Source organism: Labeo rohita, chromosome 20 (assembly GCF_022985175.1).
Source record: "Labeo rohita strain BAU-BD-2019 chromosome 20, IGBB_LRoh.1.0, whole genome shotgun sequence".
Classification (NCBI taxonomy): domain Eukaryota; kingdom Metazoa; phylum Chordata; class Actinopteri; order Cypriniformes; family Cyprinidae; genus Labeo; species Labeo rohita.
This window is the reverse complement of record NC_066888.1, coordinates 10,247,635-10,275,449: the sequence shown is the minus strand read 5'-3', so window position 1 is coordinate 10,275,449 and position 27,815 is coordinate 10,247,635. Positions and strand designations below refer to the sequence as shown.

Here is a 27,815-nt window from a genome sequence, read left to right as displayed (position 1 = left end):
AGGATGTAACACTCAGCTGGGGAAGGGTGCTTTAAGAATGTGTCAACCGCAGGGCTCTCAAATTTCTCTGAGGGGAGTTTTGTGAGATCACATGATTCACGCAATTGTCTTACGGAGTTGCATCATTTTTTTCGAAAGCGTGTGGAGTTTCTCTGCGTGTCACGTGTTAGAGTTGTCCGTGTGGAAGCTCGCGTATCTGCTGACGGAGATAAAGCGGCAAGCGCGTCATACCGGTAACAGTACTCTACTCCTCTAACAAAAACCACTGACATGAATGCCAAGAAGTCACTTAGGATTAATAACCTGTACGTGTAAACGGTGTCAGAGATTATTAGAGTGGCAAAACATTGTTCTCTACAAACCTTGCAGTTGTTATTAAGCCAGTGAATCCATATAAAAATAATACATGTTAATAAATAATGTAAATACCTGCCTGTAGTATGTCCTTCACACACAAACAAGTACACATTTAAGTGGATGTTTAATCCAATTAGCAAAGACTATTTGTTTTTGATAATGCCACTTTATGTCACATCATGTTCCTTCTTTATCTTGCAATAACCATGCAGACCTCCACATTTCTCATGCTGACGGTCTTAGTGAGTCGTAGCCTACTTCTCAACGGTCAGACACTGATTTGGAAGTGCTTTATCACTGAAGACACAGTTATTTTTTCTCAAGTGAGTCCCAGATAAAAGCAAAAACACATTTGTTCATGCATGATGCAGCAATATTTGGTACTCAGTTATTTATAATAATGCATTGTCAAATGTATTTCATTCCTGTGATGCAAAGCTGAATTTTCAGCATCATTACTCCAGTCTTCAGTGTCACATGATTCTTCAGAAATCATTCTAATATGCTAATTTGCTGCTCAATAAACATTTCGTACTATTATCAATGTTGAAAACAGTTTTTCCTGGTTGATATACTTGTGGAAACAAAACAGAAAGATGATAGGACATGAACAGCATGCATTTGAAATAGATATCTCTTGTAACAGTTTTGATTAGTCTAATGCATTTAATGATTTTTGGTAAAACCAGACCAAGAAAATATGTTTTATATTTGAGAACTTAAAAAAACTACTGTCAAGGCTAACAAAAATATCTCCAAAAAAAGCCACATTTGTTTCTCAAATTTCAATGCGAGACCTTATAGCTTTCATGTGGAAATAAAAATATTTATTTCCACACATCACATATATATATATTTTTTCGCTGACGTTCCTAAATCTTTAAGAAAAAGATATTTCCAGCTGCTGGAAAGAGCTGGGGTTATGTTTACAGTGCGTGTAACTTAAACAAGAGTGCACTTGTGCATGTCACTAAATAGGCAAGTGGTGTTTCTGCCGTAGTATGACAGGTGTTAGTTTTATTGTCCGTTTCCATTCACAGTAGGGCTTCTATGTTTGTGTTTTTTAGCCCAAGTAAGACAAAACAAACCAGTCAGATGTTTAGCTTTAAAAAAATGTAACCCTCTTTTGAGGCAATAAAGACTTGAAAACATCAGGCTAATGTCCTTAAATAACCATCGGCATGGAGTACCCCCACTCCACCCCCGACAAGCCCACCTTTATTAACAGCCCACTCACATGACCTTGTTTTTTTGTATAAAGGAATGTGGAAGTGTGCTAAGCCTTGTGGGACTGCAAGCACTGACAAAATATCCTCAGATATTGGTTTTCCATGACAAGCTTAATGAAGTAAATCCGAGCCATTTAGACATGTTGTCTCGAGGATCCCGGAAGGCTGGTATCACTGATGTGTTTTTAACTTTGACATCAAAGGGCCAGAACAAAACAAAAAAAAATGTCATCAAAACAGTGTCATTTAGGGTCAGGGCCAGACCCACTTTGAAAGAGGGAGAAACAACATGCACACCCACAATGACATCAGCAGATCCAACATAAACAGCAGGACATAAAAGGTCATGTGCATTGCATAAGCTCTCATGTTTAACTCCAAAAGAATACGAAAACATACAGAATGACACAGGAGAATAACTGAGGTGCCGATCACTCGCATAAACAAAAATGGACAAGCATTCGCTTTGAAATCATGACCACTGGACTTTGAGTATGTATGATTTCTTCGGACACTATTACAGACGTGATATAACAACTGCATAAAAATTATATATAACAATTTAAAAATCGTCCATGTGACATCAGTGGTTCAACTGTAATGTTATAAAGCTATGAGAATACTTTCTATGCACAAAGAAAACAAAAATAACAATTTCTTCTTTTCCGTGTCAATCTTCGACGTGCATTCACAATCTCTTAGTTCTAATAAGTAAGGCTGGGCAAAAAAACTGCAAGACATCCTCCCTACTGAAATCTTCAGACATGTTCACAAAAACTGTTTTATGTAAGGTATGCATCTTCCTCTGCTTGAAAACAAAGCACATACATTAGAACGCCATCTTCTGCATTAGCAGCACCACACGCATACATGGTGTTACTCTTGTAGATGCCCGTCGAAGACTGACGAGAAGAAATAGTTGAATAAAGTTGTTATTTTTGTTTTCTTTGCACACAAAAAGTATTCTCATAGCTTCGTAACATTGTAGTTGAACCACTGATGTCACATGGACTATTTTAACAATGCCCTCACTACCTTTCTGAGCCATGAATGTGGTAATTTTGTTGCTGTCTCAGGGTCAGAAAGCTCTCGGATTTCATCAAAAATGACTTAATTTATGCTCTGAAGATGAACGAAGGTCTTACGGGTTTGGAATGACATGAGGGTGAGTAATTAATGACAGAATTTTCATTTTTGGGTGAACTATCCCTTTAATTTGCCAAAGAAAGTTAAAAGTATGATGCATGCAGCACTCACATTTATTTTTAGTCTTTGAGGGGTGAAAGTTTAGCCGGATAACATGGCAGGTTAGCCCCTGCTGGTAGATGTTGTAATTACAGCATCTTGACCCAGAACGCAATGTATTATAACTTAGAAACGTGCAGTATATATTGCTAACATTTCATATATAGTATAGTAAGTATAGTACATTTTTATTGGTAGGCGATTTGCTTTTGGAGGCTTTCAAAAGCATGAATTAGACATTTTTTACTTGTTTGTTGACTTTCACACCAAAGCCCAGGATAATCGCTAGTGAGAGGTTTGGGATTGTCTGCTTTCTTGCGGGAATATCAACCAGTAAGTGTTGTCTGACATCATGCTGTTGTAGTCACATGAAATTTTTGGTTTAATTGCATACCTCCAGGAGGTCCTGTGCTAGCAAAATGTCCAGTGAGATGAATAAGTATGCAAACAGATAACTTTATCTAGATATTACAGACTCCAACCAAGGCTTGTTGAAAAAGTCATAAATGTATCAGAAATGTGTCGTGTCACTTTCAAAGTGAATGTCCAGTGAGTTGTGCTAAAAATTTGTTTTTATTTTGTCAGTAACTGTTGATTTCAACAGTATTTCTTTCTCTACTATGGAAGTCAATGCCTACCAGAAACTGTTTGGTTACCAACATTCTTCAAAATATTGTTTGTTTTCAGCAGAACAAAAAAAAAAGGAAAAAGGATTAGTTTAAAGGATTAGTTCACTCCAGAATTAAAAATTTCTGATATCTTACTCATCCTCATGTCATCCAAGACGTTTATTTCTTTCCTTCTTCAGTCAAAAGGAAATTAAGGTTTTTGGGGAAAACATTCCAGGATTTTTCTCCGTATAATGGACTTCAGTGGGGATCAGCATGTTGAAGGTCCAAACTGCAGTTTCAGTGCAGCTTTAAAGGGTTCTACATGATCCCAGCCAAGGAATAAGGGTCTAATTTAGTGAAACGATTGGTTATTTTCTAAAATAAATGAAAATTTATATACTTTCTTACCACAAATGCTTGTCTTGCACTAGCTGTGTCCACGACTTTATACATTACATAGTCGCATTGTAAAGGTCACACGTGACGTACGGTGTTTACAAAGTGAATGTGCAAAGAAAATCAAATACCCTTTACAAAAAAAGGTAATACAACAAAGATTTTGAAATTGGAGGAGAATATGAGATGGATTTTTTGCCCTATCCTACCTTTTTGAATCGAACTACACAGACGAATAACTAACCGAGCGTGATCTTTCCAACGTGATTATGTAATGCATGAAGTCACGGACACGAATCGCAGTACAAGATGTCTATTTGTGGTTAAAAAGTATATAAATTGTTCTTTTTTCAAGAAAATGACCAATGGATTCACTAGTTAAGACTATGTGACCGGAGTGTAGTGCGGAGTGGAGTGGTGTGATTTTGAACAGAGCGAGAAGCAGATTTTTTCAGAGTCGGAGCGTCGTGATTTTCACTCGCTCCAAGAGTCCTCCACAACCGCTCCATCACAACTACAATTCATACCAACGGCCCATAATATGACTGCATATTTAGCAAGAATTCACATGTTAAACATATTATTTAGCTACCTTGATACAGATGGATCACTCAAATCAGAAAGAATGTGAAGGTTATAATGGCGGTAATGGGCGTGAGTGGGAAGTTTAGGAGGATAGTTTTCAAGGAATTTGTTTGTTTCTTTTAGATGCTGAATATTTTTGGGTAAAAGCATGATTTAATTGGTACAACACCTATTGACACATGTAGTCACTCTCTCAATAATTAATTAAAAAAAAATGTAATCTTACAGTGCTACTTCATCTTCGTCTCATAAAAAGACATACCTCTGGGTAGTTTTCTGCAGCACTGTTTTTATGTTCAGTTTCAAAGAGAAGTGTCCACTGAGTGGAGCTAAAACAGAGGTTCAATAAGTGAATATAGGTTTTTATTACGTTAGGTACGTATTGCTCTGTTTTTGTAACGTTGTGGAGGTTCAGAGTTCAAATATCCGGGGACTGTTGCGTGAAGTTAATGCTTTATCGTGTTGGAAATATGACCTACACCAAACCCAACCCTAAACCTACCCGATAGTGTTGACAAATGCAAAACTGATATAAGAACGCATTTGTTGATGCAAACGTGCTATTTGAATCTTCCGTGTGTGCGGATTTGAACTGTTTTGTCAAACTGTGGTTACACGGGATTCGCACCAGAGCTTTTCACCTCTCAAGTACATCTCCCTACTGCGTGAGCTACCGGAAAAAAGTTTGCACACTAGTGTTCCAATAAGCCATGAAATAACTCTCCTAGTATTTTACTTTATTGTAATATATGTTATGTGATATTTCAAAACATACTGAAATACTTTACCTGTAAATTTCCTCTGAGTGAAGGCAGAGTGGTGTTCCTGATCAGTTGAGTGAGGAGTGGTGCGGGGAGTGGGAAATGGTGAACCCGGAGCGGAGCTGGAGCGTAGTGATTATTGAATGATTATTGAATTTGGGAAATTGTTGCCACTCCACTCCGCTCACATAAGATTAAGACCCTTTTCCTCGGCTGGGATCGTGCAGAGCTCTTTAAAACTGCATTGAAACTGCAATTTGGACCTTCAACCCGTTGATCCCTATTGAAGTCCACTATATGGAGAAAAATCCTGGAATGTTTTCCCCTAAAACCTTATTTTCTCTCGATCTGAAGAAATAAAGACACAAACATCTTGGATGACATGAGGGTGAGTAAATTATCAGTAAATTTTAATTCAGAAGTGAACTAATCCTTTAAGAATCCATACCACTTTAGCTTGCTTCTATCCACCTGATTTTTAAAAACATAAGTAAGCCTTTTTCTGGTCAGATTCATTAGGGAAACAATTCATATAATGAAAAGAATAACAAAGTGCAGCAAATGGTAAAACTGTTTGGACTGCAAACCAGTGTGTTCATAATTAAGGTAATATATTAAAATATTATGGTAGGACACACCAGTTTGCAAAATCGAGCAGCAAAACAAGCTGTTCTGTACAGCAACAAATACCGGAAGCGGATGAGGCCGGAAGCACATAAAATTTACAAATGGCTGCGCCCACTCTTACGGGAAAAATAGGGAAGATAAGTCTATGAACTCTTACTGTGACATGTTGCACTGGACTATGAGCACTTTGCACTACAAGTGCAAAAACCAGGTGAGCTACTGAGCAAGTTTATGATGTTTATGATGTATGATGAAAAAAGCCCACCAATGGCTTTTCTGACATAGTGAGCTTGATTAGCAGCTCGCCTGGTTCTTGCACTTGTCATGTAATGCTGACATTAAAATGCATTAGTTTGCACGGTGATTTTGAGATCAGATCATAGGAACTGCAAGGAACTGTCTTTATTTAACCATTACCCGGTGTAATGGCCACGACGCGGACACCTCGGGTGTGCATTATTTTCATAGAATTCAACACCCGTCAATTATTCCACTTATACTACAGTTACCACACCCCAAGACATCCATCAGATGATATGTTTCTCAAGGCATTAGTCCGTTTTTTTCCCCTTAAAACGCTATTGTGAGTGGGATTAATTTCTTACACATCTCATCCAATGCAATAATGATGTTTAGACAGACAGACAAGCAGACAGACCTAAAGAGAGAGAGAGAGAGAGTCTTTGCATCTCTCATACGTGATTGGCGTCAGTGTTTCTAATAGTGACATTTTAAGTTCATTTTCTTCACGAACAGCGCCGTTGTTCCCTCGCTTGTGAGAAATGTCATTAAGTTTTTAAGTAATCAGCGCTAACAACATTAGCGGGTATGCTAACATGTGCGCAAACTATATGTGCATCTGTAAGGGAGAGAGAGTGGAAATATGTGCTTTCCATACATAATAAAATGTAATTTTGTGACAAAAACATGTAACTAATCTGTCATTTTTATCCTACTGTTTACTGTATTTACTTGTTTAGCCAGTGTTGTTGTGGGGTTTGGTTATTTTGCTGTTTTAGGCTGTTTTGAAATAAGTGAAATCATGTGGCGAAGTGATATAGACATGTAATGCGGTCAAGAGCTGCCTGGAACTACGTTCGCCGTGCGTTTCCCTGAAAATAATGCACACCTTCAGAACGTTCGTCAGCCAATCAGATTCAAGCATTCGACCGCCCGTAGTATAATAACCATTAGCCTGCCCCATCATCAGAATTTGTGTAAAGAGGAATAAATATGGTTGTTCACTGCAACCAGTGCTCATTTCAGCTGGAAACTGCAGTAAATTGTATGTAAAGTATTTTTGTAGTTTTGAAAACATTAAAAAAAACACTTCTTCCAATGAGCATTTGATGTGTTTATCTCTTTAGTTCCAGTGCATTACAATGGTATAAAAAGAAACACTGTTGTTTGAGAATTAACGATCTTGTTTCACGATTGTGTGACATGATAAACTGCACCTCCATCTGTACTATATATAGCATTTCATGTTCACTCTATCATAGAGGTTAAGTAAGGTAATGTGAGTGAAAACATTTTTCCGATTCCTGCGACTTAAAAGCATGATTGTGGAATGTTCTTTAGGGTCAGGCATGGCTAGAGATGATAATCTAGTGATTAGTGCATCTTAAATCCTTCCAGATGTCTATGGAACACACATATGAAGCAATCACAGTTTAGTCTGAGACCTGAGCCTCACTGTACGTACCATCCGAACTGAAATGTGAGATGAAAGAAGTGACACACATACATAAACTCACGTGTACACACAGTCTGTCACACACTCTCCACCTTTCACCCACATTGTCCACCAAGAGTTGAATGAAATGTTCGCTGGTTATGAATACATGACTTTGGATCAGAAATATCATAGATGATTGTGGGTGTGACCACACATGTTTGTTGTTTAAAGAAGCAGCTGCTCTGGTGCCAGAACTCCTGTCACAGCGTGCATTTCCATCAATTCTCATACAAGCCTTTATTCCCGAGATGTACACACACATATAGGATGACTCTTACCTCGCTGGACGCGAAGAATTTCTTTCTTTGTTTGGTGGTTAATGTTACACACTCCTTGCACTTCAGGAAATCATTGTGGTCTGTAAGTAAGCGACAGTTTGACTCCATTATCGGTTTGGATGTAGTGCATGTTTGTGGTCATGTGTGCATAATGCACAGAAGTCGAAGTGTCAAAATGATTTTGTGGCATGTGTGTGTGCGCAAATGTGTGTGGGAAAACTTTCTCGAATGCGCTCTCATGCGCAGGCCTCCATTGTGTGTGGCTTCCTCTGGCTCGTCTCTCCAGCCAGCATGGAAATGGCCAAACGAGAGGTGTTTATTTGGCCAACGGTAAAGTCCAGGCATATCTAACATTCATTTATATACATTCACTCACACACACACTTTCATTTGCAGGAGTGCGTCTGTGTCAATTCAAGCTGGGCAATCCCACATTTCTTGGATACAACAAATGTGATTGTGTCTTCACCTTTAACAGCAGAGATGGACAGATTTTTGGCAGTTGTTGTAATGCTAGATTAACATTTGACTTCTTTACCATCTGTTGCAGATCACTTGTTAAACCTGACAGGATTATAGTAACCTGCAGTACAATACAATGATGCTGACACGTCAGAGTCGAGCCACTCCTGTGGGATGCATGTTTTATGACGCAGGGTGAATGTAATCTGCAGATGTACAATTTGGGGTTGGTAAGATTTTATGTAATATTGTGTAATACAAGTAATATTATGAAATACTATTAAATTATTTATTTATTTATTTATAATATACTCCAGTCTTCAGTGTCACATGATCAAGAAACATTTTTTTATTATCAATGTGTATAACAGTTGTTTTTAAACTTCCTTGGAATACACACACACACACACGCACACACACACATATACATACATGTCGTTTGTAATACTCCCCTGAATGAAAGTATTTCTTTCAAGAAAATAATAATAATAATAATAATTATAATCATCAGCATCAGCATCAGCATCATCATCATCATCATGGATTGGAGATGGATTTAGGTATAGTAAAATGTGACATTAGTAAAAGGAGAGGAAAAAAGAAAAAGAAGACAAAATTGGCAAACCAGAGCTTAAAAAATGGGGGGGAGGGGAATTAATTAATTAATAATTGAATCTAAAGGACACTGACATTTAAATTAGATTTTTTAATAATTAAATAAAATTTACATTTTAAATTAAATACATTTTTAAATTAATATAAAACATGGAATGTGACGAACATTTTATATATGGATAAAAAATCCGTCCTTACTAAATAAATCCAGGAAAGAAATAATAATAATAACTATTATAACATTTTTAGTATTTTCTGCAGTGTTTTTTTAGGATTTAAATGTGGTATTAATAAACGAATAATAAGAAGAAAAAGTTGGTTCAAAAATAGGGGGAAATAAATAAATAATAATAAAATGATTACATTAATGAATTTGTGTGTGTGTGTGTGACCCTGGACCATAAACCCCAGTCATAAGTAGCACAGGTATATTTGTAACAATAGCCAACAATACATTGTATGGGTCAAAATGATCAATTTTTCTTTTATGCCAAAAAATCATTAGGATATTAAGTAAAGATCATATTCCATGAAGATATTTTGTACATTTCCAATCGTAAATAAATAAATATTTCAAAACCTAATTGTTGATTAGTAATATGCATTGCTAAGAACTTCATTTGGACAATTTTAAAGATGATTTTTTCAATATTTTGGATTTTTTTGCACCCTCAGATTCCAGATTTTCAAATAGTTGTATCTCGGCCAAATGTTGTCATATCCTAACAAACCATACATCAATGGAAAGCACTAATGACAAGTTTTGTGGTCCAGGATCATATATATATATATATATATATATATATATAGATAGATAGATAGATAGATAGATATACTTTCTTTTTTTTTTTTTTTCCAGAAATTTGCAAGTACATCAATAAAGAATAACTGTAATATGTGGGAAAGATAGGGAATAAAATCATGAAATCTACTAAATCTAATAAATTCCATATTACATATAAAATCTTTCCCACGTTTTACAGTCATTCTGTATTAATCTCTTTGTTAAAAGGCAGAAAAAGGCAAATTAAATTTAAAATGTAACCTTTCAACAAACTAATTTCTGAACTATAGTGATCAAGAGTCACCAATTTAACCAATTACAAAAACACCTCCCTCCTGTTAGCAAGCTACAGTATAAAGAATGCCACTTCTTAACGTTTACAGCAGTGAACCTCATAAAACATTCCTTTGATGACAATGACCTCATAGTTCTCTGATTGTTCCTTATAACCTGCCTCAGTAAAATCTTACAACTAAAAGTCTTATAGCTAATACTTAAATGTAATTATTATACCGGTGAGTCATGTTTTTTGTTGGTGGCAGCAAAGTGGATTGATGATCTGCCAAAAGCCCATTACATGGCGACCTGCTGTGCAGAACTCATCATATTTTGAAATGAATGGTGGAGTCTGTTTCGCTGCTATTTTGGTGTCTTTCATGTTGCCAAGTTTGAGCTTGTTAATCCGTGCAACTGAGTTTCATTGTTTGAGGGTGTGATTGATGATGCAGATTGCACTTTCCAACAAGGAGACATTGCCGAAAGCCTTCATTGTATTTTTGAGAACAAACTGAACCGGAACGTGTGGCACAATTCACAAAAAGAGTAGAAGGCCTGGAACTTGTGAAAAAATTAAAAGACATGAATGAAAAGAAAAGGTGTGTGTGTGTGAGTGTGTGAGAGACAGAGAGAGAGAGGAAAGATTTTTATTTTTTTCTTGGTTATGCAAATATTAAGGAAACATTCAGTTTTATTATTTTGCAACTACTATGGGACATTAGTTTTATTAATTTTATATTTTCCTGAACAGTCTGAAACAAGTTGTAACCTTGTAACAACAGGTTAGACAAACAACCAACATTTAAAGGGGACATCAGATCCAAAATTCACTCTGATACTATCTCAAAATATTTTCACTCTTAGCTATTTGTACGTTCTCCACCATTTTCTCTGCTCTCGAGCAGCCGTGGCAACAACGTCTCGTAAGCAATGCAGGTGTTTTGAATGTAAAAGTGAACATAAGAGTCTTCATTTTCTCCTGGCATCAGAGCCACTGAGGATGCGGTGGATTAGTTTTGTTTTTTAAGGTAATACGCCACCAAATATACAAAAATGGAAGAGAGGGGTGGAGTCAGCAGTATCATTTAAGAGACACACACTGAAATGAGTCCCTGTGAACAGAGCTGTTTTTTAAAAGGTAAAAAGATGTCATTTTTACATGACCATTGCAGAATTTTAATCTAAGTATGTTGCAGACATTTCATTAAGATCCTAAAAAAATCATACCAACTTATGGATAATGGGCATCCGATGTACCCTTTAAGGGGAAAAAATAGTTCCATGAATGTGTAAATAGTGTTTTTTGTGAAAATATTTTGAGAACTTTATTAAAGACAAGGTAACCTTGAATTAACATTCTATTAATGTTACTATGGAAGAACAATTTGTCCAGAACCCTGATCTATGTGATTTGTTTCCCCAAAATAAAATAAAATAATAAAAAACAATCTGCCACCTGATATTGAGCTTCAAAGATTTGCTTTCTATACATTTTGTACATAGAATCTGTTTTCTAAATTAAAAGTCCCAAAATGTACATAACTTACATTATGTGACTTACATCACATTATGTAAATAAGTCACAGAATAAGAATATGTCAATTCTGACAATAATGTCAGATAAAACCTTATAATTCCAAGGTGATAAATTATAATCCAAAAAGAATAAAAGAATTGATAACGGTTGCAAAATCTAGTTTAAACTGAGAGAGTTCGAAATTACGTTTTTGTTATTGACAAACTTTACATTTTCCATACATTTAAGAAAAACAGTTGTTTGATTAGCACTAACCTTGTATCAGGGTTGAAGTGTTGAAGAGTTCGAGCAATACTTATGTAACTAAAAAAAATATTTATTGCAATTAAATGCATATCAGTTCAGTAAAGTTTAACATTGTATCATATGTAACCCTGGGCCACAAAACCAGTCTTAAAGGAGAAGTCCACTTCCTGAACAACAATTTACAGATAATGTACTCACCCCCTTGTCATCCAATGTCGTTCATGTCTTTCTTTTTTCAGTCGTAAAGAAATTGTGTTTCTTGAGGAAAACATTTCAGCATTTTTCTCCATGTAATGGACTGATATGGTGCCTCAAGTTTGAACTTCCAAAATGCAGTTTAAATGCGGCTTCAAACGATCCCAAATGCAGTTGTACATGATCCCAGCTGAGGAAGAATGGTCTTATCTAGCAAAACAATCAGTTATTTTCATTAAAAAATACAACTGAAATACTTTTTAATCTCAAACGCTCGTCTTGTCCTGCTCTTCCTGAACTCTGTGTATTCTGGCTCAAGACAGTTAGGGTATGTCGATAAAACTCTGATTGTATTTTCTTCCTCAACTTCAAAAATCATTTCAAAATCATCCTACATCGCTGCAGAAGTACTGACCCAGTATTTGCAAAGTGAACATGCAAAATAGATCAAACACCCGTAACAAAGAAGGTAAAACAGTGATATAGGACGATTTTGAAGTTGAGGGAGAAAATACGATCAGAGTTTTTCGACATAGCCTAACTGTACCCTAATTCAGGGCACTATATCAAAAAATATAATTTCTTTATGACTGAAGAAAGAAAGACATGAACATCTTGGATGACAATGGGGTGAGTACATTATCTGTAAAATTGATGTTCTGGAAGTGAACTTGTATAGGTCAAAATTATAGATTTTTTGACAAAAATCATTAAAGGGGTCAAGGATGCTAAGTTCACTTTTACATGTTGTTTGAACATTAATGTGTGATGGCAGTGTATGTACAAATGTACCCTATAATGATAAAAATCCATGCAGTGGTTTTTAATTAATTTGTAAAAATAATATCCCCTTTTTCAAATCGAGCCATTCTCAGATGCCTGTCGTTGTGGCATCAAACCAACAGAGGCCGCTCCCACGATAGTTGATTGACATGAGCTCTTACCTCAGATCAGCTGTAACAGTCCGCCCTCTTCGTTTCGATGCTGGAGCAGGGATGTAAATTAGACAAGAACATCTCTGATTGCTCGATTGAGGTGTTGTGTTGCTGGATGTAATAATGAACATAGTGGTCGTCATTTACTCCCGACATATAAGACACTGAAGAAGCAGTAGATTGCATTTGTTTGTGAAGGGAATGCACCTCCCGATCTACATATATCCGTCTATGTTCGCGCGAATCATTCATGATCCAGCTTCACTTACAGTAGAAGTGAGTTTAAGGGCTTTTTATGAATCTTTGCATTCGCCTTTCCTAATAATGTGCTAGTTAGCAAGTCTAGCGGCTAAACACAGCTAAAGTAAACAGGCTCGTCTCTCCACAGAGAGGAGAGAGGGGCGGGGCGAACAGAGCTCATTTGCATTTAAAGCAGCCTCAACCAGAATGAGATGATTTTTGCAGAGCTGATTTTGGCAAGGTAAAAAGGGTGTTGTTTTACACAACCATTGAGAATTTTTAACCAAAGTATATTATAGACTTTTCATTAAGACCCTAAAGAATCATATCAACTTGTGGAAAACGGGCATCCCCTGACCCCTTTAAGTAAAGATCAAATACTGTCCTGTTCTAACAAAAAATACATCAAAGGAAAGCTTTCAGATGATGTATAAATCTCAATTTCAAACAAATTTACCCTTATGACTGGTTTTGTGGTCCAGGGTTACATATTAATGGTTGGATTCAGTCCAAAAAAAAAAATCAACATAGGCCAAAATTACCTAGGCCTAAATCTATATGTTATGTTAGGTAGAAGTTAATCAACCTACCAAATAGCAACATATGAAAACACATGTATTATGCAAAGAACACGTGTTCAATATTTCAGCAGTGATTCATCCGAACACTAATTACCACAATCAGCGCTTGACACTTTTATTAGTGTGTGTGTTTTTTATGATCTTACAACAGAGCCTTGCGTAAAAATCAAAACAGAGTAAACACACTTTTATCAGTGCACACAGACCATCAGAAATGGGCAGCTCTGGGTCCACCGCTGGATCCTCTTATCAGATATGCTGTCTGAACCGAGTAGCCTTGTACTGTATGCCTGAAAGCTGTGTGTGTTTTGTCACGATTTTTCAGTTGGCTAACTCAAAGTGGAAATTGATCATTAGCCACATGCTGATCTGAGGCCATCTTATCCAATCAAGTAGCTGCGTCGTTGTGATCTCAACGGCAGATGGGTTTGAAGAGTGCAAGCTGATGACCTGTTAGCGCTGCTGTTTATCTTGGTATGTCAGCCATAAAAAAAACTTCATGAGTCATTTCCTCCCCGCAGGTAATAAACACTCCTACGCCTTACTCATCAGCATGTACACAAAGTACACACACATCTTCATTTAGCAGGAAACGTTTACAGTTTCCAGTAAGAGGGGACCGACGGTTAAAAAGGGGGAAAAGACAAGTTCTGGCAGGGTGGTTTGATGGGAGGAAAAATAGGAGTGAGCGAGAGCATCTTCGTACCAAAGTCATTGTGAGCGCTCATGTGCTGGAGGGCAGAGATTATCATTTGAGAAATGAGGAAAGGAATGGGCTTGGTTGAGAACTGGAAAAGCAAGCCCAGGCCTGATCTGACACCGCTACAGTATGTAAGCTACAGGACAGGCTGGAGATTTTCCATAAGCAAAGCTCCTTGGTAACTCACAATAGGTTCAGTGGGCAGGGCCAGTTATTCCATTGCATTCACTCCTGCGTATGGGCACAGGTAATTCAACAGGGATAGTTCACACACACACACACACACACACACACACACACACACACTCACACAAAAAATATTCTGTCATCAGTTTCTCACCCTCATGCTGTTTCAAACCCCTATCGCTTTCTTTCTTCCTTGGAACGCTAATGGAGATGTTAGAATTGATCTGCTCGTTTCCATAGAAAAAAGGTAAATAGGGACAGGTGCTGAAAGGAAAATAAACATTGTCTAAAAATATAATTCTTTATCCAAGTGTAAAATATGTTGGTCTAGTGCTTAAAGGGACAGTTCACCCAAAAATAGAAACTCATCATTTACTCACTTGAGTGTTGTTCCAAACCTGTATGAGTTTCTTTTTTCTCAAGCATAAAAGACATTTTGATTAATGTGTGTAATCAAACAGTTGACGGTAGCCATTGACTACTTGTGGAAGAACGTACAATGGACGTCAATGGCTACCGTCAGCTGCTTGGTTACTCTCATTCTACAAAAATATCTTCTTTTGTGTTTAACAGAAGAAAGAAACTCATACAGGTTTGGAACAAATGAAGGGCGAGTAAATGATGACAGAGTTTCCATTTTGGGTAGACTATCCCTTTAAGTTGTGCAAGATAACTTACATTCATTACAAAAAAAGGTCAGATTTATGAAAATGATCTTTGATGTGGAAAAGTGCTTAGCGCTTCCTCTGGCATATGCTCTTTTCCTTGTGGTAGAAAGTCGGAGTACTGCGGGAATTTGGAAATCTTAGCAATTCTCGTTGCTCAAGTAAAGGATTTGGACACTTACAGGTGCCCTTTTATATGCTAATGACATTAATTGCTAACAACGCTTACAAGGCGGAGATCTGAAACCATTCAACTGTGCACAGATTCAGGATCATTTGTGATTTATAGATTTTAACATCTGGAACAGAGGTACTGCATGTTTTTGTGCATGTTCTTTTCCCTGAATCACACGTATGTACATTTGAGAAATGATCTTAGATCAAATGTGGGATGGTTTCTCATTTTATAAATTATAAATTATTTTAAATTCTCTTTAAACACAGTTCTGTTACATGTTCTTACAACGTTTCATCTAATTTAATGTTAGTTAGATGTGTTCATTACCTGTCTAGATTTCTTGAAATATACTAAAAAATGGTTTGCCTTTTTATATCTTTCATTGCCATTATATTATTCACGCTGGCTCGTTCGGTTTATATTTCACACTTCATAAATGTGACGCTATTTCTGGTAAGGGAGCATAGTGAGCACTGATGCTCCCTAGAATTTGCGATGCATTATGGGATTTCCTGATTAAGACAGCCCTTAAAATGGCCGACCCCCTGATCAGTGCCCTGACTACCGTACAAGGGAGCTGATTGAGTTCTCAGCATGACCCAAGGAATAAGACCAGTTTAAATAGGCTAATGCAAGCAAAAGTTATTAGCATTTTTGAAATTTTATTATTAATGGGTAATGAATGGTTTATTACTTTTGACCAATAGGTGGCACTGTTACCAAGTTGATGTGGTGTGGTCAGTGTGAGGTGACAATGGCACACCCAGTTTGGTGTCAATATATCAAAGCTTTGCAGAGATACAGCCTCGGACGCAGTTTGGCATGGTTCCAGTAAATTCGTTGATGCGCACGATCCACATGAAATCCATACCTTTTTTCCAGCATGGTCTAAAGATGATCTGAGCCAAATTTTGTGAAAATTGGACCAACGGTCTAGGAGGAGTTCGAAAAAGTATGTTTTCAATATAAATCAAAATGGTGGACAGGAAGTTTGACTATGCCAAAATCGGTATCAATGTTCTCGGCATGACCCAAAGAATATATTGAGACCAGTTTCATTAAAATAGGCTAACATACTCAAAAGTTATTAGCATTTTTGCAAATTTCCTTATAACTTTTAACCACAAGGTGGCATTGCCACAAAGCTTTTTGAGTACCATCGGAGCATGATGCCGTAGACACGGTGAGTTTCGTAATGATTAGGCAATATATTCGTAAAATATAGCATTTGATAACAAAATTCAAAATGGGCGACAAACAAAATGGCTGACATGGGAAAATTGGGGATGGTTCGACTCGGCATGCTCCATCGAATCTAAAGAGCCCAGTTTTGTGATTTGTGGCCAAACCATTCAGAAGTTATAATCGAACGTAGCCATTTTTCATATTTCCTGACCACTAGGTGGTGCTGCTCCGAAACTATGCAGGTAGCCTCAGGTCATGCTTGATATAACACACACCAGGTTTGGTCTCAATACACCAAACTGTTGTGGAGACATAGTCTCACATCCATTTTTGTGTGCTCTTCGTAGAATTTGTTAACATGTTATTTGGTAAAACGGTTTGACTAATTATCTTAAATACTATAACGTTTTGCCAGTATGGTCTGAAGATGATCTGAGCCAATTTGGGCGAAAATCAGACAAAACATCTAGGATGAGTTCGAAAAAGTAGGTTTCGAACTATTAAAAATAGTGAAAAAACTAAACCTAAAACAAAATCTTAAAATTTTGGTGTTCATTCGACAAGGATTCGGAGGCAAAATTTCATTCTAGACCTTACGGTTCAACAGCTGTTAGCATAAACATGAGTGAAAATTTGGTGGCGCTAGAGAGTTTGAGTAAGAGACTCCAATCTTGCTGTAGTTAATGTTGAGACCGTCCACTATCTGTGTGCCAAATTTCATAACTTTTTTCCGCAAATGATTCTATGGGCTGCCGTAGACTCAAGAGCAGAAGAAACAGAAAAAGAATAATAAGAAGAAATCTAACAGATACAAGACGTGCCTTCACACCATTGGTGCTTGGCCCCTAATTATGTAGTATGCATATCAGACCAGTATGATGTGGTGCTGTAATAATTTTTTTTTTACGTATATAGCTAAATGCGTCTCTGTGTGGACAGGTCCTAATAGAGATGGACGTTCTAAACACCAGCTCCTGTGTCAGCAGCACCACATTCATGTGTTCTGTAAGTTTTAAATCTCATTTCAAGTTTTTTTTTATGCTCATTCAATTATAGCACATCAAGATTGCATTACAAAAATTGAATTTGAAGGTTAAACAGATTCTGCAGTCATATGATGTCTGTGTTGTTGGGTATGGAAGGATGGTTTATAGTACAAGATGCAGGGTAATGTCAGGTTGACACTATGTAAAGTTAAGAGTGACATTTGACCTCAGCAGGCCATAATAACCAGTAGATATGTTGACGAGCAAAGGTCATGCTGAAAGGTCCATCCATCCTGACACCCTGATGTGACTGTGTATATGTAAGTTTCTCTCTCATAAACAGTATTTGCTAGTTGTATCCGGCAGTACGATGTGTCACATCCTGTCTATTTGCTGCTTACACATGCCAGCCTGATAAGACTTCTTTGTTTTCCCCTGTTCCCCAAAATGCTTCGGAATGGGTACATCCTGTATATGAAAAACGCAGCTCCCGGTCGGAAAGCCGTGGAAATGTGCAGAAAAGAGAAGTGGGACAATAGGCCGGATCTACGGCAGTTCCTAAAGCCTCGATGTTCTGAAGCGCTGCTGTTTATTTCACACATTAATCTAATGCAAATACCCAGGCAGGAACACATGGATTTGTGTGGGAGAGGAAAATGCTTTTCCATTAGTCTCAATAAAATAAAATAAAATTAAATTGAAAAGAAGACATAGATTTTTGTGGGAGAGGAAACTGGTTTTCCATCAGCCTCAATAAAATAAAATAAAATGAAAAATTAAATTAAATTAAAAAAAGAAGACATGGAGTTTTGTAGAAGAGGTTTTCTACCATTTAAAATAAAATAAAATATGTACAATAAATTAAACGTATAGTGAATAGAACATTTAAAATAAAATAAAATTAATTAATTAAAAAGAAAAACATGTGTGGTTTCGTCTCAACAGTTTAGCTTAATAAAATAAAATATCAGACATGAATGTGGTTTCATCTCAAGTCTGCTCAATAAAATAAAATAAAAATGTACAATAAAACGTCAAGATAAAAAAAAATAAAAACAAAAAATAAAATAGGAAGACATGGAGTTTTGTGGAAGAGGTTTTCAGTAAGAGGAACCTTGTTTTCCACCAGTCAAACTAAAATAAAATAAAATATTAAATTATATTAAATTTAATTTAATTTAAAAAAGAAGACATGTATGGTCCCGTCTCAACTCAGCTTAGCTCAATAAAATAAAAATAAATAAAAATAAATAAAATGTACAATAAATAAAACATGTAAAATAAAATAAAAAAAATAAAATAGGAAGACATGCACTTTTGTGGAAGAGGAAACTGGTCTCTAAAATAAAATAAAATTAAATATGTACAATAAATTAAACATGTATAATGAATAAAACATTTAAAATAAAATAAAATAAAATAAAATAAAATAATAAATTCAATTATTAAATTAAAGAGAAAAACATGTATCTGGTTTCGTCTCAACAGTTTAGCTCAATAAAATAAAATAACAGACATGAATGTGGTTTCATCTCAAGTCTGCTCAGTAAAATAAAATAAAATAAAAATGTACAATAAAACGTCAAGATAAAATAAATAAAAGAAAATAAATAAAAAGAATAATAAAATAAAATAAAATAAAATAATAAAATAGGAAGACATGGAGTTTTGTGGAAGAGGTTTTCAGTATATAATATATTTAATAAATATAATATATACAATATATATATAATAATATATAAAAATAAATATATTTTATTTAATTTAATTTTAAAAAGAAGACATGTATGTGGTCCCGTCTTAACTCAACTTAGCTCAATAAAATAAAAAATAAATAAAATAAAATGTACAATAAATAAAACATGTAAAATAAAATAAAATAAAACAGGAAGACATGGAGTTTTGTGGAAGAGGAAACTGGTTTTCCATCAATCTCTGTAAAATAAAATAAAAACAAAAAATAAAATAGGAAGACATGGACTTTTGTGAAAGAGGTTTTCAACCTGGTTTTCCACCAGTCAAACTAAACTAAAATAAAATATTAAATTATATTAAATTTAATTTAATAAAAAAAAGACATGTATGTGGTCCCGTCTCAACTCAACTTCGCTCAATAAAATATAAATAAATAAATAAAAATAAATAAAATGTACAATAAATAAAACGTAAAATAAATAAAATAAAATAAAACAGGAAAACACTGACTTTTGTAGAAGAGGATACTGATTTTCCATGAATCTCTTTGAAATAAAATAACTGAAAAATAAAATAAACATACTTTCTGAATATCATACAAACTGATATTCCATCAGTCAAAATTAAATTAAATTAAATTAAATTAAATTAAATTAAATTAAGTAAAAAAAAAAAAAAAAAAAAAACTCCACATGAGAAGATTAGAATCTTCCTTGTTTGCCCGAGTTGTTTTTCTCGAGTTCTACAATGTCATAACTCCCAGGTCATTCACTCTTACAATCAGTTCACAGATTGACGTCTTCTTATTCAAGGTCAAGGTCACGGCCACAACAACACAACCGCTGCAAACACCACGCAGAAGCCCCACATCATCTCTCATTGTTATTTTATTCCCGAACAGTGCAAACACAAGTATAAAAGATCTCAATATGAAATTTACATTCACATAGAACCATCGCAATAAATACATTGCAACCCCAAAAATAGCACAAATATTACAAATCATCAATAAAATACTCTTTTCGTTTTACTCTACAATATATTTAATACGTACAATAATTTTGACCCGTATCAAATATGAAAATATCTAATCGACATGAAAATCTATTCTATGATTTTTACTGTGCACACTTTATGCATTATTAAAGTTAATATATCATGTTCATAACAGCAGTTAAGTTAGGCCACTGTAGTCAAAATAGATCATATTAAGCCATATCAAATAGAACCATTTAGCTGTTTGGCTACATTTGTTGGATCATATAGAATCTGAAATATTCAGTGATACAATAAGCATTTTGGCATTTGGCATTCATTAAAGAAAAAAACAAAAATCCACACCTCGAATGAACAGCTCCTTACTTTACGTTAAGAAATACGCAAAATTCCGTATATGGTAAATAAAGCTAAATGCGGCAAAAATAGAATCAGAGAGAGCATTCCTGAATACGTAGCTTAACATGAATCAAACGTCGAGAAACAAAAAGGAGTAGCCCATTTGCGAGTCGGTGTTGAGCCCCACGTGCTTCGATCGGTCCGATGAGAGAAGAAAGTCGAAAGTCGAAACAAAACCGAAGTTGTGCTATAAAAGAACACAGTCTGATATGTTGTTGGCACATATTCAAAGAAATACACTTTCTCTAACAGACCCTGGATAAAAAGGCAGTCACTTCAAGAGCTCGACAAGGCGCCAATGCTACAAAACTCCCAGAAAGCTTTCCCCACAGCACCACGCATGGACCAGGTAAGCGAATACGCCGTCGGATAAACCAAAAAAAAGAAAGAAAGAAAGAAAAAGATGCTTCGTTTCATCAAGGCCATTATTCTGGGCTCATGCAGTGCTACGAAAGCATGTTTCGCAACATATCTTCGACACTTTTCACCCTTGGTTTTGTTTTTGCAGTAGGCATGCATTAGAGACACAAATCAGTTATCAAATAGAGCGACGTGACAGAATTACGGCATGCTGAGAGGGACATGCAGAACGGCATGCTTGAAGCCAAACTTCGTTCCCTAGGCATCATGGGAAAGCTATCGAAAGTACAGTAATAGCACATAAAGAAAATCAAAAATGAGGCCCGTGAGGCTTTCCAAACCAAGCGTTCGCATGCTCCGATGTTTAACCTAAGATCTAGAGAGCACATGACACATCCAGCACTAAAATATCATGCAACCGCGTGGATAAAGATCGTCCCGCAAGCACAGTGAGAGATGCTACCGTTGATAGGAGGATCTGAAAGCGAAGTGCCACTTAGAAAAAACCACCGACAAAATATATGTGGACTAAAGCCATCCGATCGCATACCGAAAGCCAATTTGGTTGCTTTTGGTGAGTCGTGTTGTCAGTGACAGCCTCGATTGTGCTGGCTTCTCGATTGTGTCGACGTTTATTGAACGCGACGGGATCGCTCGTCGTGTTATTACTGGAAAGGAAATCCCAGAGGGCAAAGGGCAGCAGCAGCAAGTGCATACAGATGTTTTGTCCAAGCACCAAGTGCGTACACACATCACATACAGGAAAACTGTGCTGATTCAACCCACGCAAAGTTAAACATTTACCCACGTCACAGACTCGACCGACTTTCTGTAAATGATTACAAAACAGCACAGCGTCGCGTTCTCTAGTAAATCATTGCAGTCTCTGATTCACTGCGGTTGTTTAGTATTTCTGCCTCCCTCTCTCTCGCTCTCTCGCTCTCTGCAACCGCAGACGAGCGCCTGAAAAGCAAAGAGCTGGGAATCTGCTATCAGGTCTGTAAACCTGTGACGTCTTCTTCATGTAAACAATTTATCCGAAGCAAATCTCAATATGAGGAACCATCTTTTCCTTTGTCCCTGTGGGAAAAACCCGACACGTGTTCCGCCGTCTGCCCTGACTCAGTCTCGTACAAAATACAGCGCTGTTTTAAACGAAACGTTTGGTCTTCACCTCTCACATGTTTGAAATATTCATCGCCGTGGCATCTCTTGCCATTTTCAGATGCAAGATAACACACACGCACACACACGCTCACACACGGTGGGTACGTGTCTCCTCGGCTGGTGTGAAGCTGCCTTTTGCAGTAGATCGCATGCTCCCGTTTAGGAGACCCTGATATCCTGTTGCTCGGGGAAGACTCGTTAAAACGCATACGTGCACACGGAAAGACATACATGCTTATTATGTACTTGCGTGAAGGGGGAGGGCCTTTCTCGGTTTGGCACGTCTCAGTGCAAAGACTGTCTTCCTACCTTGTGCTCGGTTTCCGTCCCTGCCTCTGATTTACTAATGCATCTGTTGATCGCCGTAGAGCCCGTCTTTTCTTGGCGATCACACCTCCATTTCCATGTCGACGGATACGGAGGGCAGGTACAGAATGCTGTTGTTTGGGGTGCTAACGTGCCCTACGGTGTGACTTTTCACCCCGTAGCTGCTGATGGCGGGCGCCGATCCCAGTTTGGTCCGGATGCAGGGGCTCGACCCGCGCTTGGAGCTCTCGGGTCGCGTGTGCTGAGCGCCTTGCGCGGTTCGGCCTTCCAGAAAGTAGGTGAGCATTTGACCTTTGCCCTTCACACTGACCTGGCCGCGACACTGGAAGTGGTAGTGAGCGGAGAGTAGGCGGAAGACGTCCTCGGTCACCTGGAGTGAAGATGCAATAAAGTCAGATTTGTTTGGAGTGATGTCAGCTTTGTTTTTAATGACGGTGGGTTTGTTTTACCTGTATTTTTCCCTGAACTCCAGTGCTGTCCATTCTGCTGGCGACGTTGACTGTGTTTCCCCAAATGTCGTACTGAGGCCTGCGAGCCCCGATTACGCCGGCAACCACTGGACCCACGTTGATACCTGATCAGTGATCAACAAAAATGATGAAGTAATCAGATTTAATGTTTAATTTTTCTATGTAAACAGACAAACTGATTTTAATGTTTTTTTTGTTTTGTTTTTTTTAATGTCTCTTATGCTCACTAAAGCTGTTTATTTGATCAGAAATTTAGTAATATTTTAACATTGCTAAACTCAGTACACATACAGTTGAGATCAATCTATAAATACTTGATTTTTACTTAAATACTGTTCATCGCTCAAAATTTGAGGAATATTAGCTGTAGGTATGCAACTGTTCTACTAACATGTTTGACAATAACCAAGTCATTTAGACACAAACCTTTATTTTGTGAAAAACACAGTGATCAAAATTAGAAAACAGTAACCGCCGTGGCACGCTGTTGTAATTTTAGACTACAACTAAAATTTTGGAGGGTTACAGCTGTCAGTATGAAATGTAGACGTCCTTGCTTTGAATAAATTCAGCACATCTGCGGCAAAACATCACTAGTTTCTCAGACTGCAATGGTGTGATTTCTTCCACTCTTTTTCATAGTTTGGTAACTGCAGTGGTTTCTTAGTCATAACTTTGTCGCCAATAATTTTCCAGAGATTTTCATTTTGGTTTAGATCAGGGATGGGCAACTTTGACAGTGACAAAGTCACAAAGTCACTTTATACCAAGGGGCCAGATTACTAATCCACATCCACACACTTTTTATACCATTTTACTCAATTTCCTTTTTACTGAAGGAAATTAAAGTATAATTCCTGTAATTTGTTTTTAAAGATTCTTTAACTATAAATCTTGTGCAGTTATGCAAGTTCAGAATATTACCCCAGCAAGCCAATATAAACATCTCAATTGCATTGTCTGTAAATTCCCAACAAATGTTCTGTTTTTTATTAGTGGCCTACAGACCTTTCTCAAAACAACCTAAGAGGACAGTTAAAAAGGGCTTATTAAAATAAATAAATAAATGAATGAATACTTATAAATGGTACCATAATATACTGCAGGATTTTTTCTTATTTAAGACATTTAAAGACCTTTTTAAGTCCTGCACTTTACATTTCAGTCTATAATTTTTTTTTAAGAAAACAGATGAATCAAAACTATCAGTATATTAATTTAAACAATTATTATCAATAAATTATTATATTAAATAACATATAAATTTATCTTAGTGTCTTAATTGTTTAGATTTTTATAATGCATAGCTTCTTGTCGATTTACCAGTTCACATTTAAAAATATGTGGCAAAAATAGCAGACTTTAGCAGGACTTATTGAAAATGCAAATTCGTTCTCTGCCAGCAGGTTTTGCTTTTGGAACGGTAGATATATAGCGGTTTCCAAACAATCTAAACATATGGGCATCTCTGTCAACTTGGTAAAAAGATAATCTGTTTACCATCTTGACTGGAAAATACTCAGTCAGTTTTTCCATTTATTATTTGCTAATGTTAGTGAATATTAATTAATACATAATTAATACGTTGAGCGGCAAAATACTAGCAACCTCTCCTGGTTGGAGATAGTATTAACATCATAAACTGAAAGCAATCTTTATGCGACTTACTTTTCAAATGTTTTAAAGGGATCATCGGATGCAAAGTTCTCTTGTACATGTTGTTTGAACATTAATGTGTGTTGGCAGTGTATGTACAAATGTACCCTATAATGATAAAAATCCATGCAGCGGTTTTTAATTAATCTGTAAAAATAATATCCCCTTTTTCAAATCGAGCCATTCTCAGACAGAGGCCGCTCCCACTATAGTTGATTGACATGAGTGTCTTACCTTAGACCCACCTTAAATCAGCTGTAAAGCTGCCTTTCCACTAGATCTCTGACGAACGAGAAGCGACAGACCGGAAGTCATTACTTTCCAATGGAGAGTAGTGCGGGAGTTGCGTGTAGTTCTGATCATATTCGTATGCGTAAATTTCGGATCCGATTTGAGCTGCAGATGCATTCAAATATTTTAACTTCTGACGTATGTGACCCCCTGACTGGATGTGATGTATTCTATTCATAGTAAAAACTATGAGCGTAAGGTTAGAATTACCAATATTTTGTACACTTTAACATTACTCTTTACTCTTTATTACTCTAAAATGGTACTTTAGAATAATTATGGCAGAAATAATTATTGTATAATTATTAAATTATTATTTACGTTGATTAGCCCCATAAAACCTACTATGTTTTTATTTGGGGGTCATTTGTTTTGTGACAAAACATTCATACATTGATTATATTTATTCAAATCATTAATTTTACCAAGGTGAATATGCCAAGGTAACGGTTGCTGCACGACCAGTTTAAAAGTTCTGTGCGACCGCCATTAGGGGGAGAAATGCGATGGTCGTGTCTAAATGTCGTGTGCAGTGGAAAGGCGGCTTAACAGTCCGACCTCCATTGTTTTGATGCCGGAGCAGGAATGTAAGTTAGACAAGAATATCTCAGATTGAGTGATTGAGGTGTTGTGTTGCTGGACATCTCAGCCGCTGAAGAAGCAGTGGACTACGTTTGTTTGTGAAGGGAATGCACCTCCCGATCTACATAAATCTAAATTCGTGATCCAGCTTGAGAGTATAAGGGTTTTTTTTTTTTTATGAATCTCTGCAATCACCTTTCCTAATAACGTGCTAGTTAGCAAGTTTCACGGCTAAACGCACTAAACGCACTAAACGCGGCTAAAGTAAACAGGCTCGTCACTCCACAGAGAGCAGAGAGGGGTGGAGTGAGCAGAGCTCATTTGCATTTAAAGGAACAATCCCTCAAAAAAGGTTGATTTTTGCAGAGCTCATTTTGACAAGGTAAAAAGGGTGTTGTTTTACACTTACACTATGAGTAAAAAAAAAAAAAAACTACTGGAGTATATGCCATTTTCTGTAGTCTGGTGCCTTTTAATTAACGGAATAGGCCGCCTTGCTAGCAGGGGTTATATATATTACCTCTGTCCACTAACGTCACAACATTACAAAAGACGGCTGTTTCAACACATTTCCAGTGGCGTAAGTGGTAAAGCGAGTAACTAGTGTTTTTTGATGTGAACGACCCGAGTATGCATCCGCCTATTGCCGAAATCGTTCTTCTGCCTTTTCACATCTCATTTTACTTCAGAAAAGCATTTGTTTTCAATAAAAATAAAAGTGAAGTAAATAATCTGAAAGTTTAAAGAAATAAAGTTTGCTTTGTTTACTCTGCTGTGTTTCGGTAGTGCAGCAGGCGTGAGTAACTAGTGAAAACACAGAATGGAGTTTAATTAACATGCAGTGGTGTAGTGCAGGGTATACCCAAATATACGACATATACACGCTCCTTTATCATTCAGCTTTGCGTGTACCCACTTCTAAATCCCCTCTGATGCGCATCATTCAGTAGTATCCTGTATTAACCAAAATCACGACAGTCCATCAGTAGCTATGATTGCGCCTGAAGCGCCTGATGCATTCACCCTGCCATATATCTGTATAAGAGGCCCAACTTATCCCTCAAATCATGACACTTCCTCCTCCACCTTTCACTGACTTTACGCACTCAGGGTTCAGTCTTTCATCAGTTTAACACTGAACAAAATGTTTCCCATCTGACCTTGCTTTCATCACTAAAGTAAACTTTGGACCAGTTGTCCTTTCTCCACACAACATGCTTCTCAGCAAAGGTGAGCTTAGCCTTTTGATTTTGTCTGCATTTTCAGTCCAACTTCTCTTTGACATGACGAAACAGATCCTTACCCTGTTCAGCACTGAACTGGCATGCAATTCCAGCTGCAGTGCTGAACCGATTCCCTATTGAGAGACTCTGTATTATCCTGTCTTCGTTGCATTTGTCCTACATGGACGACCAGCCTTTTTGGGGGACTTGAATGAATTAGTGTCATTGCAAAGGTGCAATATTTGAGAAATCATAGATTTGGAATGCCCAACTTGCAATAACTGAAATGGTCATCCTTTTGTGGACATATGGTTAACCTCCTGTCACAGAGTTTCAGTCACGTTAGAACAGCCGCCATCTTTCAATCTCAGTGAAAATTGGTGGAATGCTGCCAGTTAAATAGGGTTTGTTAAATGATTAAGGAAAGTAGTACCAGGTGCCAGATAACACCAATAACTTGGAGGTATCTGTAAGTGTTCTATAATTTTGATCAGTTCTTTTACAAATATCTCATTTAAGGATTTTACACTGTGCTTCCGAATACAATTTATGAAATATGCCTAAAAAATGGGTAGGTGGCCTTAAAAGAGGCCAGTAGTGTTATTAAAAAAAAAAAAAAAAAAAAAAAAAAAAAACCTAAATATAAATTCTATAATTTCTTTTTATTATTCTTCCTTACCATGTGGCCTTGGTTACATCAGCCAAAAATGTGTTTCAGAGGTGGAAAAGCTATTACATTTTGTCATTAGTATATTGCAAAATTCCTTTTCGTAACAGCAATTTTACATTTTGCAAATGCGACTTGTCATGCGGCTTAAAAAAGCAATTACAGATTGCTCATTTGGGCCAGTTTTACAGGATTGGGCCAGTTCTCCATTCTGTCTGCCCTTCTCATTAAAAATGATTTGTAGAGGGTATGTTTTTCTGAGCATCTCCCTGTGCTAAACCTTCAGTTTCTGATTTCTGTCTTCCCACGAAAAAAAAAAAAAAAAAAAAAAAACTCAGCAACTTGTAGCTAAAGGGATGGATATTACGTTAACAGCAGCATACC

General features: G+C 36.7%; 1 protein-coding gene and 1 long non-coding RNA gene across 10 annotated transcripts in view; one reads left to right on the top strand and one right to left on the bottom strand.

Annotated features, from left to right (window-relative positions):
* Window positions 1–1,951: 1,951 nt before the first annotated feature.
* LOC127183440 (uncharacterized) lies at window positions 1,952–27,399 on the top strand. Of its 8 annotated transcripts, XR_007830037.1 has the most exons (7): window positions 1,952–2,078; window positions 2,663–2,751; window positions 8,378–8,515; window positions 14,024–14,172; window positions 17,552–17,617; window positions 20,941–21,037; window positions 22,704–27,399. It is a non-coding gene; the product is annotated as an uncharacterized LOC127183440 (long non-coding RNA). The 8 variants fall into 8 exon arrangements; XR_007830031.1 differs by lacking the exons at window positions 8,378–8,515; window positions 14,024–14,172 and having other exon boundaries at window positions 22,704–22,820; window positions 23,015–27,399; XR_007830036.1 differs by lacking the exons at window positions 8,378–8,515; window positions 14,024–14,172 and adding an exon at window positions 17,830–17,918 and having other exon boundaries at window positions 18,086–27,399.
* adcy1a (adenylate cyclase 1a) overlaps window positions 21,534–27,815 on the bottom strand; it is a 56,640-nt gene continuing 50,358 nt past the window's right edge. For both annotated transcript variants that reach the window (XM_051139460.1, XM_051139459.1), the window contains exons 19-20: window positions 22,992–23,116; window positions 21,534–22,912 (exon numbers count right to left, since the gene is read on the bottom strand). In XM_051139460.1, coding sequence (XP_050995417.1) covers window positions 22,604–22,912; window positions 22,992–23,116 — 434 coding nt within the window. In that variant the 3' untranslated portion in view covers window positions 21,534–22,603. The remainder of the gene's footprint in view (window positions 22,913–22,991; window positions 23,117–27,815) is intronic.